Source organism: Tympanuchus pallidicinctus, unplaced genomic scaffold, assembly GCF_026119805.1.
Source record: "Tympanuchus pallidicinctus isolate F22 unplaced genomic scaffold, pur_lepc_1.0 scaffold4, whole genome shotgun sequence".
In the NCBI taxonomy this organism is placed as follows: domain Eukaryota; kingdom Metazoa; phylum Chordata; class Aves; order Galliformes; family Phasianidae; genus Tympanuchus; species Tympanuchus pallidicinctus.
Genome location: NW_026294758.1, coordinates 6,311,867 through 6,327,161, shown reverse-complemented (window position 1 = coordinate 6,327,161; position 15,295 = coordinate 6,311,867). Strand labels below are relative to the sequence as shown.

The window sequence follows — 15,295 nt, the reverse complement described above, 5'->3', positions numbered from 1 at the left end:
AACACAAACCATGTAGATCATTCCAAAAGACCTGAAAAATGTTTGCAGGTACCCAAAAATGATACTTATGGAAGACAGACACGTATGTATGTTTCAGCTTACAGATCCCTTTCTATCTGTAAGGAAGCTAATGTGAGAAACTTTTTGCTTAGCATTTTAACAACGTATGAAAAAAAGTTGTTTATGTGAGATAAAAAAATTTTAGCAGGTACTACTTTAAATTTCATACTCAAATGTCATTTACTTGAAGCACAATTGTGATAGAAGAAAATCATTCTCCCACATCCTGAAATCATGTTGAAAAATTAAATCTCACAAATCCTTAAGAATGTGAATGGTAATTTCACACTTATCTTCAGAGGATAACTGCAAATCAGCCAGAAGTCACACAAAACATTTGACAACTAAATGACTAACACTTGGAAACCTCATTACTGCCACCCAAATTTTGTATTTGAGATCTAGAAGAAACATGTTAACCCACAATTGATTATAAATGATCGGTGGAAAATAGAGAGGCAGCTTTGACATCTACTTCTAAGGCATAATCCTACAGCAAATGGAAATCTAAGGAGGAAGGTATTATTTTTTTACACTGGAATTCTGCAAACATTGGTACTCAGGCTTGTTTTTATCATACATACAGCTCTCAGAGACACCTCCTTTATGCTTAATGCATCCAATTCCTGCTGCTGAGCAAACAATTCCTAAACAGGAAAAAAAAAAACACCAATATTTAGATTAAAATTACCACTTATTTAAATTAATTTTCATTCTGCAGTCTAGTATCCAGAAGATACTGTGAAACATCATCATCTTTGGATAAACTCTGCTTCTCCAAATAGCTTACATATAATATTCACTTAATTGGAAAAGTTTTTTTCTGAAATTAACTCTTGTAACTCTTCCTTGCTGTTGGGTAATAACCAAAAAATGTTTGCCCTTTCTGCCGCCTTTTCCTTAAAATCAATACTGAGAGTAGAGTTTATCATTCCTGTTTTAGAATTTAAAGTCAGATTTTAAAACCTGAATAAGCCACCACAGCTTATTCACAGTGAAGAAACAAGTAGGTCCTGACTAATGATTCAGCTCATAGATAGCTGGGAAGCACTGGCCTTCAAAGATGTTACTCCCCATACAGGCTACATAAGGGAGCCTTCTAAGACTGCATGCCTGAAGTTCAGTGAGGTTATTCCAATCCTAGAGATCTTACTGCTTTTGTTAACATTAGAACTAGTGAAACAGCAAAAATTTTAGAAGGCACAGTTTACTGCTGTCATACATCCAGACACAGAACAAGAAGCAAAAAAAAACCAAAACCAGTCAGATTTATTTTTGTGCACAGGATGAGAAAATTTCGCTTTAGTGCATGTAAAACCACTGTGATTGCTTTTTACCTTTTGCTCACTTTTCACATGTGGTTGAGCACCTAAACACTACAGAAGACTTAAAATCTGCATGCTGGTCTCCAAATTTAAAAAGAAAATGATGAATACGATTTGTTTCTAAGAAATTCTAAAATGTGACATATATGTTTTCTATGTATTTTTCAGGCACCCCTACAATTCATCAATATACTGGCAAGTTTGTTATTGTATTACTCAGTTTTTACTTGAATATTTAAACTGTACCTATAATGAGCGGAGCCAGGGTAAGAAACTTTTTAGGTTAAATACTAAGAAATAAACGAACCTGGGACACCTTTTCATTTGCAGCCTTCATCTCCATATACTTAACTTGATTTTCCTCAGTCATGTCCTTTATTATGTCATCTGCTGCAACTTTTTCACGTTCGATATCTTCTTCCACGGCTTGAATTAACTTTTCTGTGCTGTAAGAATAGCACACATTTGTGACTTTTAGAAGTCTCTTTCTACTACTATTTTTCCAACCCCACTGATGTAAAAAGTAGGAGAAGACACCTTACAAAGTAGTACCTTTACCTCTAATAAGTCTCTAGTTTTTAATGACAGGGACTCTGGGCTAGATACCTCAATATCTCTATGAGATGAGAAACGATTGACTTTGCTGTTATGCATTGTCTCTGGTAGTTGTGTTCTGAAAGAAAGTTAAAGCTCAGTGCTTTTTTAAGAGGCAATAAAAATGGTTGTCCCAAAGGATTCATTATTCAAGGGAGCACAATACTAGATTACGAGGGAAACTGGAATAGGATTGAGGCTTGGAAGTGACAAAACATTTGAGATACTAAGTAAAAAAATTGAGGCATCAACACAAAAGAGAGCTACTGAAGTAAAAAGGTTTCTACTCATCTACATAGTTGAGAATGGAGAATGAGAGGAAGGCAAATCCTTTTCCAGTTTCAAGCTATACACTGGGTAGAATGAAGCCTGCAGAATGAGCACCATTAGGAGAAAAAATTACAGGACACAATGTTTGTGTATCACGATAATGTCTTTGTAAATATGCATATAAACATGGTTTCTGATCAGAACAAGTATCTTCCTTTTCTTCTTAGGGATTTCTTCCTGAATTACAGCCCATGTCCTTAAATGCTTGTAATTTTTATAAATACTGAAGTTGATCAATAACACTCCATAAGTTGTTGGTTTTTTTTTTTTCTTTTCTTCGATGCTTCTAAACAACAAGAACTTAACAAAGACTTAAGCAACTATTTAAGCACAGCTCTTTACCTCAGCATGCAAATCTTTCAAAAAATTCTTAATGTCCTGACAAATCATATTAAAAAAGTCCAAACTTTTATCCATCTCCAACATTTCTTTAATCGACAATAATCCACCTTGCTTGTAAATATCCACTGGCATTTTAACTCAGTGCTTCCTATATGATCTGGAACTTGACACTTGAGCATACTACCATCAGGCTATCCTACTGGCTGCAGAACCAATTAAATTGAAGATGATTATACAAACTTACTCAACCTAGTCAATGTTTTGCTAAGATATTCCAGTTTCCTTATTTTTTTACATGGCTTGCTTATTCATTAGGTACAAAGGTTGAAAAAAAACAAAGTGCTGTTACATGATACTATTTCTTGTCAGTGCAGTGAGAAGTCTGCGTGGGTATATGGTGCTCCAAGAAGCAACAGAAAGGTAAGACACTTGGCACATCTTTTTCAAAATGTAGGCAAAGGTTTTCTTTTAAAGCTTTTCTGCTAGACTGGAAACAAATATATCTTGACATACATTAAAAGTTCAGGAATTGCTACGAACCTTGTACATACGAAGTTGTTAATTGTGCTTCAGTAAAAAGCTGGAGTACGGCCTGATTCACTTCTAAAAAGCAGAGTGCCTGATTCTACAGACCTCATTGCCTCCCAGATCTGCAGTTTTCTTTACATATGTAACAAAAGCAACAGGAGTTACATTACCACTGAATGGTACAAATTGCACAGAATCCTCCAAGGAAATCTGCTGAATAAAACATTTTGGAGTTGAAGTAACAAGGACATGTCAGGGTTCTGTCTATGTATTACTAGGCTCAGTTTCTTTCCAAAATAATTCCCTTAAGCAGCAATTCTGGTTTTACTGAAAAGCTGCACTGCAATTAAAATCATAGATCCTTCCTTGTTCTTCGGTTGCTTACAACTGCTCCCCCGTATAAATGCAGGAAATCAACTTTGTAAGAAAAACTCCAAGTTTTCAAAGAGGTATTAAAGAATGGGGACTGCGTTTTGACTTGGACATATTTGCAGTGAATTTTTAGACAGAAAAATGATTTTTCCTGTTAATGGCATCCCGGTTACTCAGATACGTCAACTCTTTCCTTGAACTTATGAAAAACATTTAAATTAATTTTCATTGTTAACTTGATATTAACTTACAAACTGAGTAACTGTTAAAATAATATCCAATATTTTTTCCCCACTCTATTAATGACAGCATGTTTTTTTTTTTTTTTAATCTGATATGATAATGCTATTAATCGTATTTCTAGATGCCATGGTTAATGTCTGCTCTGTTTCTGAGCATCTTTGAAGAGGTATCTCTGAAGTCCAAGTGTGCCATTAAGTTCCAGCTTAAATGCAGTTGATATGGGGAGTTTTCAAAAACCCCCGCATGTTTTCCACTAGTAATACACAAACTGCCTCCAAAAAGTATTCAAGACACCAGTACAGCCTTTGACTACAGCAGTTCCTAATACAGCAACATTCTACCACTGCTGTTACTAGTACCCCTCATCCCTGCCACTTACTGTGTCTTTTTGTGTTCGATGCAAACTTCCAATAAGAGCAAAAATACACAGTGGTTCAGAGTAGTATGCATTCCTCTTTTGAGGAAGTCAAAGAAGTGTACACAATGATTCAGATAAGTGAACGAAGCTACTCCTCAGAGACACAAACCCACAAAAGCAATCAGATGTGACCAATTGGCCTGTGACTTCATCTACTCCCAACTTATCAAAGGCTTTGTGGCACTCTTTTTAAGGATTGATATATTTCTTTTTTCTTTTTATGGCTGCCTACATTTACTATTCTTCCTTATTTGTGCAACTGAGCTTCCTTAAGTAGATTGGACCCTGCAAAATTCAGTGAAAACTCTGCAAGAAGCACTTTAAGCAAATATCTCAATTCTTGTTTTTTGATCTTCTTTAATCTAGAAGATTGAAATGGAGGAAGGAGATACTGAGGTTTCACTCAGTCCATTACCTTTTCTCCATGAGACTCCACACACACAAAAGACTAAAAACATCACAAAAGGGATAATCTATTCTTATCTATTCTTATCTATAATCTATTTTTATTCTAAAATTCTACTTCAAATCTTGCATAAACGTGGATCACTTTAACTTGTAAAGTCAAGATTTAACACTCCTGCTTAGTAGATCTTGCAAGTTATGGCCAGGTAAAACAAGAAAATGGATATGTTACACATTTTCTGAGAGAAGTTAACACTGCAGAGAATATTTATCAAAAATATTCCCGACTCTCAAAAAATATGGAACAAATCTATACAAAAACTCCAGCACAAGAGAATGAAGCATGCTTCCTTAGCAACAACTATGCCTTCACAAAACAAAAGGACACTACTTATGCCATATATTATACTATGGATAATAAAGAGATTAGAAGATCTAATCATTAAAAATTCACAAAAAAAACCTATGAATTCATATAAGAATATATGAGCTATCTGTCCAAATAAACCAAATACAGCATTCTGCCTCAATCAGAGGAAACAAAAGAAACTGGGCATGAGGGCATGAAAGCCTGAATACTTTTTTCAGTCGATTCCTATTGTAGTCCTCCAATACCCTAACTGCTTTAAAGGGATATTAATAAGTATACATCAGCCTATTCCATTTGTGGATCTGTTATCTATTAACCTTCAGATCAAACCATTTTCTGTCTGCTGGTACTGCCCACTGGATTTTAGATCTGCCCCAATCCAGGGAAAGCTCAATGCACTACAGCTGATAACATGTTTTTACTCTTAATTTTACATTTTACAGTACCTTTGTAAATCAAAATGTACTGAGTTACTTATTCATATGTTAAACTACTACTCCACTGATATCTTCACCGAGCAGGTGGTGAGGTGCTGGCACAGGCTGCCCAGAGAGGCTGTGGATGTCCCATCCATGGAGATGTTCAGGGTCAGGTTAGATGAGGCCTTGGGCAACCTGATCCAGGACTCAATTTAGCAGTTGGCAACCCTGCCTTTGGCAGGGGATTGGAACCCAATGATCCTGGATTCCAACCCAAGCCACTGCATGATTCCATGATTCTGATCTCAATATTGAAAGTGTTGTTTTTTTACCAGACTCTGAAGATGAAAATGTCCTGGCTCATAATCTGGGCTGGAATGCTGCTTTGGAATCAAGTCACTGCTGACTGCAACATTAGTTCTCAAACTGTAAGTTATGTGTAAGTCATCCAAGTTTGCTGTGAAATAGGAATTAGCTCCTGGAAATCATATTAAGTGGTGGAGCAACACTAAAACATGTATATATTGGTCAAATCTCTCTCTGCCATTTTGGGACAGGCCTAAATCACAACAGGACAAGACCAATGACTGCTCAAGTGTAAGCAAGATTGTGCCAAATTTGCCTAAGTTAGGATCAAATGTGTGTAAGATATTTGAAAGTACTCCTAATATTCTTTAAGATATTATATTATTTCAAACACTATTTTTCCAAAATATTTGAAAAAAGAACTCCCAAAGGATATATACAGCACAGAACAGACCCTTAACCTAATTTGTTTTTAATAAAGCGAACTAGATACAGTCTGGTCTCAGCAGTAACAATTTGAACATAGACTAGAAGGAGAAACAACACAAACAATCTCTTCCTAGTAATCAGAATCGCATTTAAATCCAGTGCAAGTACCCTGCCAACAAAGCTGCAGTAATGCATTAGTAACCACAGTAAGCTGCAGCGATGCGTTAGGAAATCTACTTTTGTTCAGAGGAGAAAAATGTTTCAAGGTATAAACATTCTCAAACCTGAAAAGAGTACAGCAATGCTAAGCTTCAGCAGTGAAAAATCAAAATTAATTTAAATGCTATACATATAATAAATGTGCTAAAGATGGTTGAAAGCCTGTTCCAAAGATGTTTTCAGTAGTAAGCATCGCTGTTCTAAAATAAAATGATACATTAGAAAAAGGTAATTTTAGTTAATTTTTAGACTTGAATCCACTTTCTCTGTGTCGCCTTTGCTTGGTGGTTTCTTGACGATCACAGAATCACAGAATCACAGAATCACCTGGGTTGGAAGGGACCTCAAGGATCATGTAGTTCCAACCCCCCTGCCTAGCAGGGCCACCAAACATCCACATTCAGATCAGGTTGCCCAGGACCCCGTCCAACCTGGCCTTGAACACGTCCAAGGACGGGGCATCCACAACCTCCCTGGGCAGCCCGTTCCAGGGCCTAACTACTCTCCTTGTGAAGAAGTGGTAAGGAATCCTTTTCTACACTGTCAGTCCTCACATCAGAATTTCAGAATAGCCCTATGAACTCCAAAATGGTATGCCAGATCAGTTCTATTTAGAACGATAACCACATAAGCCTTGCAACTCTATCAAAATTTAAGAACTAAGTGTCCTGACCATCAGATCCTTACACACTAACACAGCTCATTTCCCTGTATCATTAATCTGCAAGAACGTTGTGGAAAACATTAACAAAACAGCATGTAGACCAGTAGAACTTTTCTTGCAAATGGCAGCCATTAAAAAGTATTCTTCTATTCCCATTAACAGTTATCACTGGAACATCTTCACTGGACATCTCTATTGTATTTTAATTGTTGATACTATCTTTTTTCAACAGGTCATTTGTGATGAGTCTGGAAAGAACCTCTCTAGCATCCCCACTGATTTGTTGCAAAATGTTACTGAACTAAATCTCAAAAACAATAAAATTACTTTAAAACACAATGACAGAAACATTCTTATAAGGCTTCCTAACCTCACTAAGCTTCATCTGAATGAAAACATGATTACTGTACTGCATAATAGCAGCTTCTACAATTTGACAAAACTTGTAATTCTGGATATCAGCAACAATTATATTAATACAGTTCATCAAGCAGCATTTGCAGGATTATATCAACTGATAGTGCTGAATCTTTCCTATAACAGGATTACTCAATTAGATTCAGATGTATTTTCTTCTCTAAAAAATCTAAGAGTTTTGAATCTGCAGAATAACCTTTTGGAATCTTTTCATATAAAACCATCTTTTAAATTGACTACAATTACCTTAGATGGAAACCCATGGAACTGCTCCTGCAGCCTCCTTGATTTACAAATGTGGCTAACTGCTTCTAAAGTCACAATGGGTAAGTTCTCATAAGAGCAGCATTTCACACCTGTTTGCCTCAAACAGTCTTACCTTAGTTTTTTCCTGATCTTAATAAAATTCACCATCAACTTCTCTGTGTTTTAGTTATCACTGATTTTTTAAGATCTTAATGCCAGTTAGCTAACAGTATTTACAAACTATCTCTATTGCTCCTATTCACAGAAAATGAAAACAACACTACGTGTACATTCCCAAACGTAAAACAAACAGTCTCTATCAAGACTGCAACTATTCAACTAGTTGACTGCGAAACTGAAAAACTTTCTGAAGAAACCACTATACCTTCCACCTATGCCATTAAGCATCAAAGCACAGTCTTTCTAACAGCTCTGACTTCAAACATCACTGGAAACAATGGAACACATGCAGGTAATACACTGTTGTTTCTCTTCACTGCTTGCAATCTGTTTTATTTGCTGTTTCATAATTCATATTTATTTTCTTCATAATTCATATTCATTCATTTTACATTCCTACTACAGTTATTCTTTCATCAAAGCATTAGAACAAGTGAATTTTCAGGTTTTATTATAACTCAGTTATCCCCCTATCATCTTTTATGTGTTCTCAACCTAACTATTAAGAAATTCATACCAGAGTTCTTTCAGATATTACACATAAAGATAACTATTTTTTTCTCTTCTGTCTGTTTGAAAAGAACTTCCAGTTCTCGGCAAAAGCTGGACCTTCCTCGTGGGAGTGCTAGGGTTTGTCCTAAGCACTACACTCCTGATTTTCACTGCCATAAAATGCCCAACATGGTATCAGTATTTGATGAGCTACAGACACCGTCGTCTGGAAGAAAACGACCCTGAGATGTTTGAACAGGAGTTCTCAGCAGACATGAGTTCCTTTCCTGCAGTATCAGACATAGACAATGAGGATCCCATAGTAATATTTGACAAAACTAACACATTTGAACCTGAGGAAGATGGATTTATTGAGGACAAATACATAGATACTTATGTAACTGAGCAGAGCTAATATCTTACGCAGTGGACAATGAACTGACTTTTCAATCTATTCAGCCTTCCACATTACACTATTTAAATACAGTACAAAGTGAACCTAAGCAGCCTTGCATCTCAAAAAATTTGTAACAATGTACTGCTGCCCGAGTCATAAAGGTTAAAAATTTGGTCGTGTTCACATGTTAGTGCCACAATAAATATTTTGAAAAATGAAAGAATACTGATCATCCATGTTTTAGAAAAAAACCCACAAATTATGGGAGGAAAAGAGCTTACTGTACGCTGCCTAAGATGACAAAGTCCTTAAAAAGCAGGTTGTGAGCCTGATATAATTACTGACACAGTAAAGATGAAGAAGTCAGAGACAAAAAACTCCTTTTTTAAACATCTGAAATAGAACACAGTCAGACTGGGGACTGAACCCAAATCAACAGCATCATAGCTCAGTGGTTTAACAGGCAAAACAAATGTCTACAAATATTTACGCTGAATCAGTAGGCCAACTTAAATGTGCCTACATACAGTAAAATGATAACCAGCACTACTTATTTGATGCCTTTCTGCCTTAGTTCTTGATCAAACCAAGTCTCTGCACACTTTAACATACACTGTACTTAGAGATAAATCAGACATATTTATGAGCTGTTGAAAACCACAATAACAGTGCAAAACGAGTCATTAAATGCCAAATTGCTATTTTAAAACTCAATCTTTCAGCCTATCACCACACATACCGTTCTCAGGACTTACAAATTCCTATTGCAAACAGCTCATTTCCTTTACATAAATCCTTACTCATTTATATATGCATACTTACTCCTTTATATACATCCTACCAGGCAGGAATTGCTGTTCTAATCTCCACTTATGCTTACTTTTTCTCCTCTACTACTACAACACAACATCCTCAATCTGCCATAAGTAGGTTTCCACAAACTAGGAGACTTCTATGCCATCCATCTTTTTCTGGATGAAAGGTAAGTTACTATCACACCAGCTACACAGAAGAATTTAAAAACAGAAACTCCAGCTTTGACTTGATAGTGGTATATGAGCTGAAAAGTTGTTTGGATATCATTTGTTTCACAGATTAGACTGCTGACAAATTCCTGAATTCAGTAGCTTCTCCATTGTTCTCAGGTAAAGAGTTGGCAGTATTTGACAGGCATATACTTTGTGTACTTACGCTTGTTTTTCTGTGAAAATTTTATCCACACTTTGAGCATCTCGGTCATTCTGAACTTTTAACTAGAAAAAAAAGAAAAAATATATATTTGAATGTAATATATAAGAAGAAAACATATTGTATGTACAAGTTCAAGGTTTTCTGTAATGGAGAAAGAAGCTGCTCAGAATGCAACAGAGAAAGGAAGAGCAAAGGCCTGCTGCTCTTGTTCTCATGCTGGCCTGAAGAAACAGTCTCTGAAATTCCAGTCTTCCACTGCACCTCTGTGTTTGAAAAACAAGTGCAATCAAGGCTGTAGCAAACCAATTTGCAAACTATTACTATGGCATTCATTAGTAAAATAGTGTTTAAGCCCATAGATAGAATGCAAATCTAACAGAGCACTCTTCCCTTTGTGTCACAGACAATGAGACTTTATTTTTAAATTAACCGTGGAAAAAAAAAAAAAATTGGCCAAGAAACATAGGTGGTTTTTCAAGCTACCAAAATAACAGAAAAAGTAATCTCAAGAAATGGAAAATGCCTAATGCTTTTAAGGCACTTGTATAAATTGTCTCACTTTCTTGGAAAATTAAGAAAATTAAAAAGAACAAAGCTGATTGATTCTGTCACTGGCCACATCACAGACTTCACTGGAGTTATTTAAAAGACAGAATACAGAAGAGAACTAAAATTTCTAGAGCATTAGGAACCTTCAAGTTGCAGGGCAGACAACTGAATCTGCCTTTCATCAGGCATAGTGTTCTATGCTTTTTGGTCAGTAACACTTGCAATTTCACTTGGGAACACAGCCTTCTCAAATTTAAGACACATTCACTATTATCACAGAAGGACTATCATCTGTCCATACTTTGGACAGTTGTCTCACTGCACACACATGATGTTGCCAAGATTTCGGTCCAATTTAAACTGGAGAAGAAAGTATACAATGTAAATTAGTACCGTGCTTTTCTATATATGTAATGCGTTCAAAGCACAGATATCTAATATATACCATTTCATTGATTAAATATAGCAAATATCCTAATCCTTACCAAATTGTATTCACGAATCACTTCTGCTATGTCTGCATTGGTGTTAAGTAGATCCACAACCTGAAAATAGACAGAATTCCAACTTGTAAGATTTCTCATTTATTAAAAAGACAACAATAATTACACACAAAAAAAAAAATATTCAGAAAAATCATAAAGCATTTGTGAAAATACAGTATTTAACTATTAATGCAAACAGAAAAACATTTGAATTTTAAATCTGAACAGATTACATGCAGTTCATAGAAGTAATTATCATTTAATATGGCTGTACAAACTCAAATATTATACAGCACACATTTCTTAACTGCATATGCAACAGCTTATCCTAACACATACTAAAACTTGTTTTGTTCTCTTTAGCTTTTACCTTTTCCTCTTCTGGTAACTGAATAAACTCATCATTATTTACCACTACACTTTTAAGGAGAAACAGCAGTGAAAAAAGAAGTTGAAGCAAAGAAAAATCAGTAGCAAATAAAGGAAAGAAGGGCTAAGTGTGTTTTCAGTGTCAAAAGCTGAATGTAGCATACCATGTTGTAGTCTTCTAGCTGACCTTGCCACTCTTTGATTTCACCAGCTAAAGCCTCTGCCCTGAATGCAAAACAAGAAGCCAAACTTAAAACAGGAAGTGTTACATAATAAAAATGAAATAATAAAAAAGATTAATTTAATGGTTCTTTGAAGCCTGCACAGTAGCCTGGTGACTGAGAAAGTTAACTTCACATTAGTTACCACAGAGCTCACCTTCTCTCATATGACAAATAAGCAGATTTCTCTTGCTTGTACATTTTTATTTCTTCCTGCAGCTTGTTAATTTCTGATGTGAGTTCACTGGTTTTGCTTCTGCAAAAAATAAAATTAAATTACATTTAAATACACAATTAAAACAGTGAAAAATAAGATTTTACTCCATGCGTCGCGGAAAAACTATCTTTCTCACACAGTACCATGTCTCCAATGAACTATTTCTAAGAAAAGCTAGATAAATAAAGAAAAATTAAAGCAGCTCTGCCAGATAAAGTCATAAGCAAATATTAGAAAACCTGGCTATGAAATTTAATGTTTTCATTATTTTTTTGTTCTGGTTGAAACAGTCATGAATGTTTCTGAAATGCACCAACAAAATCATAGCATCCTTTCACAGAATATGGATATTATCCATATGAAAAAAACCAACACTGCCTTTCAGGGCTGATCATGCAATCCTGTAATATAATCTGCTGACAAAGCAGTGTTTGTATCAGTGCCACCTAAAAGTACAAGCTAGAAGTATACACTAAAATGTGTGATTCTACCTCTTACAACTGAAGCTAACTGAAGACCCATTAAATTACATTAAATGACACAGGGTGGAAGCTCAAAAATCACTGATGCTTCTGTAACAAATGCTGTGGGAAATAAATGAACTTAGCTAGCCTACAAACAAAATGTCGAAGAAATGTTCTACTTGGATGCAAGCATAACTTTCCTCTCCTGCTACAAACTACCAGCAAAATGACTTTCATGTCTCAGACAGGACAGATTTTATTATCAGTTAACACCAGTTATCCCACACTACTGTTAAGCATAACGGATGGGAAAAGAGGGAACAGAGCTTTACACCTTTTGCACTCTGAGTTTAAGGCATACCTCAGCAGTCCAAGATAATAAGTTCTATCCATTATCTGTCTCTGAGGACCTGGCAAAGGAGAATAAAATGACATTTCACTATACAATAACTCATTCTGATTTAATAATTTGCAGATTTTACACACAGAGAACTATCATCTTCTCAGTGTTCTTGAATAGATTTTACTTCACTAAAACAAATGAAAGCAGAAATTCCTTTCAGAATGTTGTGTAGATACAAAATACTTTTTCAGCTATGTTAAACACTTTATTTACAAAGGTATGTTGCAGAATCTTACTCAGCATCCCTGGAAGAAGATACAATTTATCCTATTGTTCCTTTTAAATTATATTTAAATAGATTCAAAAGTCCTAAGCAAGTTCAGGCACTGAAAAGCCTTTGTCTACACTGACAGCCAAAATCAAAGGACAGGGTGTGCTTTAATTTTCCTCTCCTTCTCCTCCCTCCTTGTAGTCATATCAATTCACAATTTTTCACAGGTGTGTACACCTATGAAATATTTTCCTTTAAGTGCTCCCTTAAAATTTTTTCAGACACCTTGATACCTATTTTCTACAGAAAAAAATACCTTTCATTCCAGTTTTCATTCCACTTAGTCCCTGCTGTGTGACTGGGCGGTCTGCCACTTTAATGTGAGGTGACAAGATTCCACTTGCAGTTGAAGAACCAGCACGAGAACCAGGTCTTGATGTACTGGGAGGCATCTAGAAAAACAAAACAAAATCCCACCAAAAAAACCCAACTCTGAGTTATGAATTTTTTATCTTCATGCAATCACCAAAGCAATTACAAACTTAAGAGTTAGTCTCTAAAATCTTCATATAAGAATCTTTCAGTGCCTATACCTCTTCAGCTAAATAGAGCTTCAGTCAAACATCTGCTGCAGAAAGGTCAGAGATTGCTTCTGAGGAGTTAATCACTGTGGTTTGTGAATGACACTGATACTATCCTGATTTCCCAGATGAACTCATAATGCAAGACCTCACTGACCTCTTTCCATCAAAATTACAAAGAAGCACTCTTTACTGAATGAAAATCTTTCAATTCTTCCTGAGAAAATATCACAGAATCATACAATCATAAAACATCCTGATGATCACCAAGTCCCTACTCCCGACTCTGCACAGCACCACCCAAAAATCAGACCACATGTCTGTGAGCACTGTCCAGAATCATCCTGAACTCTGTCAGCTTGGTGCCTTGACCACTGTCTTGGGGAAGCCGTTCCAGTACCTGGCATCCTCCTGATACCCAAACAGACCTTTCCCTGACACAGCTCTGAGCCATTCCCTCAAGTCCTGTTGCTGGTACCAGAAAGCAGCTTCCTATGAAGAGCTGTAAGCTGCCATGAGGCCTCCCCTCAGGCTCCTCTGCCCCGACTTTAACAAATTGAGGAGCCACAGCCTCTCCTCACACCTCTAGTCCTCTAAACCCAACACCATCTTTGCAGTTTCTCTCTGGACACTCTCTAAAATTTTCACATCCTTTTTGTACTGCGGCACCAAAACTTGACACAGTACTCAAGGTGAGTGCAGGCACTGAAGACACTAGTGCAGGATAGAGTGGGACAGTTCCTACCATCACCCGAATGGCAGTCTCTGGATATAGTTGGCCTTCCTGGCTTCCTGGGCACAGTGCTGACTTGTGTACAACCTGCTATGATCAGGACCCCATGTGTTCTTCAGACACTTTCCAGTGTCTCATCCCCTCCATCCGTATATACACATACAGTCTTTATAGCTAGGGTTGCATCTTCCCAAGTACAGAAACTGGCACTTGCTCTTATTAAACTTCACGCAGTTGGTGATACCCTTATTTGTCTAAATTTCTCTGCAAGGCCTCTCTGTCCTTGACAGAGTCAACAGCTCCTCCCAAGTCAGTATCACCAGCAAACTTGCTCCAAACACCTTCTAGTCCTACGTCTAATCCATTTATGCAGACGTTAAAGCGAACTCACCCTAAAATGGAGGCTGGGGATCCCCACTACTGACCAGGCACCAGATTGATGCAACCCCATTTACTATAATTTTCTACAGTATTATGCTTTTCGTTTATCCCTCCTGAAAAATTATGAAAGTCTGAGTAACAAGTAACGATACCCCAGTTAACTTTATTTTTTTTTTTTCTTTTCACATACCCCTGTTCCTATCCTGGCTGCTGATGGAACCCTTGCTGCAGAGGATGGCCTTGCTGGCAGCCCTACTCCTGCTCTCGAAGGAGGACGGCCTATGGGAGTTCTGTGGCCGCTCGCCATGCCTGTTTCCTTTTGAACTTCTCCCTGGAAAGAAGGATAAGCAACAGTCTTTTCACAACGACCACAGAACAACTCGCTTAAATTTCATTCATCTTTTTTTACATTTCCTCCGAATCCCCCAAAGCAGCTGCCCTTTCGGAAGCGGGGCACAAAGCAAGACCGTGCTCAGAGCGGACCGAGTGGGCACAGACCTGTTCCCACGCTGCGGAAGCCCCCTCCCCTCCGCCCCGCGCAGCTACGACGCCTCCTCAGGCCACGGCGGCGGTATCTCAGCAACGGCTCGGCTGCGCCGCTCCGTTATCGCGATACCTAGAAACCTCATTCCCAACACCCGGTCAGCAGGGACTACATGTCCCAGAGTGCATAGCGGCGGCGGCACGACTGCTACTCTCTCTCTGCGGCGCGGTGCCTGCTGGGACTTGTAGTT

The 15,295-nt window shown here is 37.1% G+C and overlaps 2 protein-coding genes across 3 annotated transcripts in view; one reads left to right on the top strand and one right to left on the bottom strand.

Annotated features, from left to right (window-relative positions):
• The window catches only part of IFT74 (intraflagellar transport 74), a 32,313-nt gene extending 17,117 nt beyond the window's left edge, over positions 1 to 15,196 (bottom strand). Inside the window, exons 1-10 of the mRNA XM_052700882.1 lie at positions 15,060 to 15,196; positions 14,752 to 14,892; positions 13,183 to 13,318; positions 12,614 to 12,662; positions 11,729 to 11,827; positions 11,515 to 11,575; positions 10,982 to 11,041; positions 9,948 to 10,009; positions 1,693 to 1,831; positions 645 to 707 (exon numbers count right to left, since the gene is read on the bottom strand). Of these exons, the coding sequence (XP_052556842.1) occupies positions 645 to 707; positions 1,693 to 1,831; positions 9,948 to 10,009; positions 10,982 to 11,041; positions 11,515 to 11,575; positions 11,729 to 11,827; positions 12,614 to 12,662; positions 13,183 to 13,318; positions 14,752 to 14,868 (786 nt within the window). The 5' untranslated portion in view covers positions 14,869 to 14,892; positions 15,060 to 15,196. The remainder of the gene's footprint in view (positions 1 to 644; positions 708 to 1,692; positions 1,832 to 9,947; positions 10,010 to 10,981; positions 11,042 to 11,514; positions 11,576 to 11,728; positions 11,828 to 12,613; positions 12,663 to 13,182; positions 13,319 to 14,751; positions 14,893 to 15,059) is intronic.
• LRRC19 (leucine rich repeat containing 19) lies at positions 2,981 to 11,390 on the top strand. 2 transcript variants are annotated; one of them, XM_052700905.1, is made up of 5 exons: positions 2,981 to 3,071; positions 5,742 to 5,834; positions 7,257 to 7,767; positions 7,953 to 8,159; positions 8,449 to 11,390. In XM_052700905.1, exons 2-5 carry the CDS (start codon positions 5,751 to 5,753, stop codon positions 8,772 to 8,774), a joined length of 1,128 nt encoding a protein of 375 aa, XP_052556865.1. In that variant the 5' UTR covers positions 2,981 to 3,071; positions 5,742 to 5,750; the 3' UTR covers positions 8,775 to 11,390. The 2 variants fall into 2 exon arrangements, with proteins under 2 accessions (XP_052556865.1, XP_052556866.1); XM_052700906.1 differs by lacking the exon at positions 5,742 to 5,834 and having other exon boundaries at positions 3,005 to 3,071.
• Positions 15,197 to 15,295: the final 99 nt, after the last annotated feature.

Excerpts from the sequence above, each read along its gene's own strand:
- LRRC19 (XM_052700905.1), top strand. The coding sequence starts at position 5,751 with ATGAAAATGTCCTGGCTCATAATCTGGGCTGGAATGCTGCTTTGGAAT. Across the intron at positions 7,768-7,952 it reads TGCTTCTAAAGTCACAATGG|AAAATGAAAACAACACTACG; the intron begins GTAAGTTCTCAT and ends TCCTATTCACAG. Across the intron at positions 8,160-8,448 it reads AAACAATGGAACACATGCAG|AACTTCCAGTTCTCGGCAAA; the intron begins GTAATACACTGT and ends CTGTTTGAAAAG.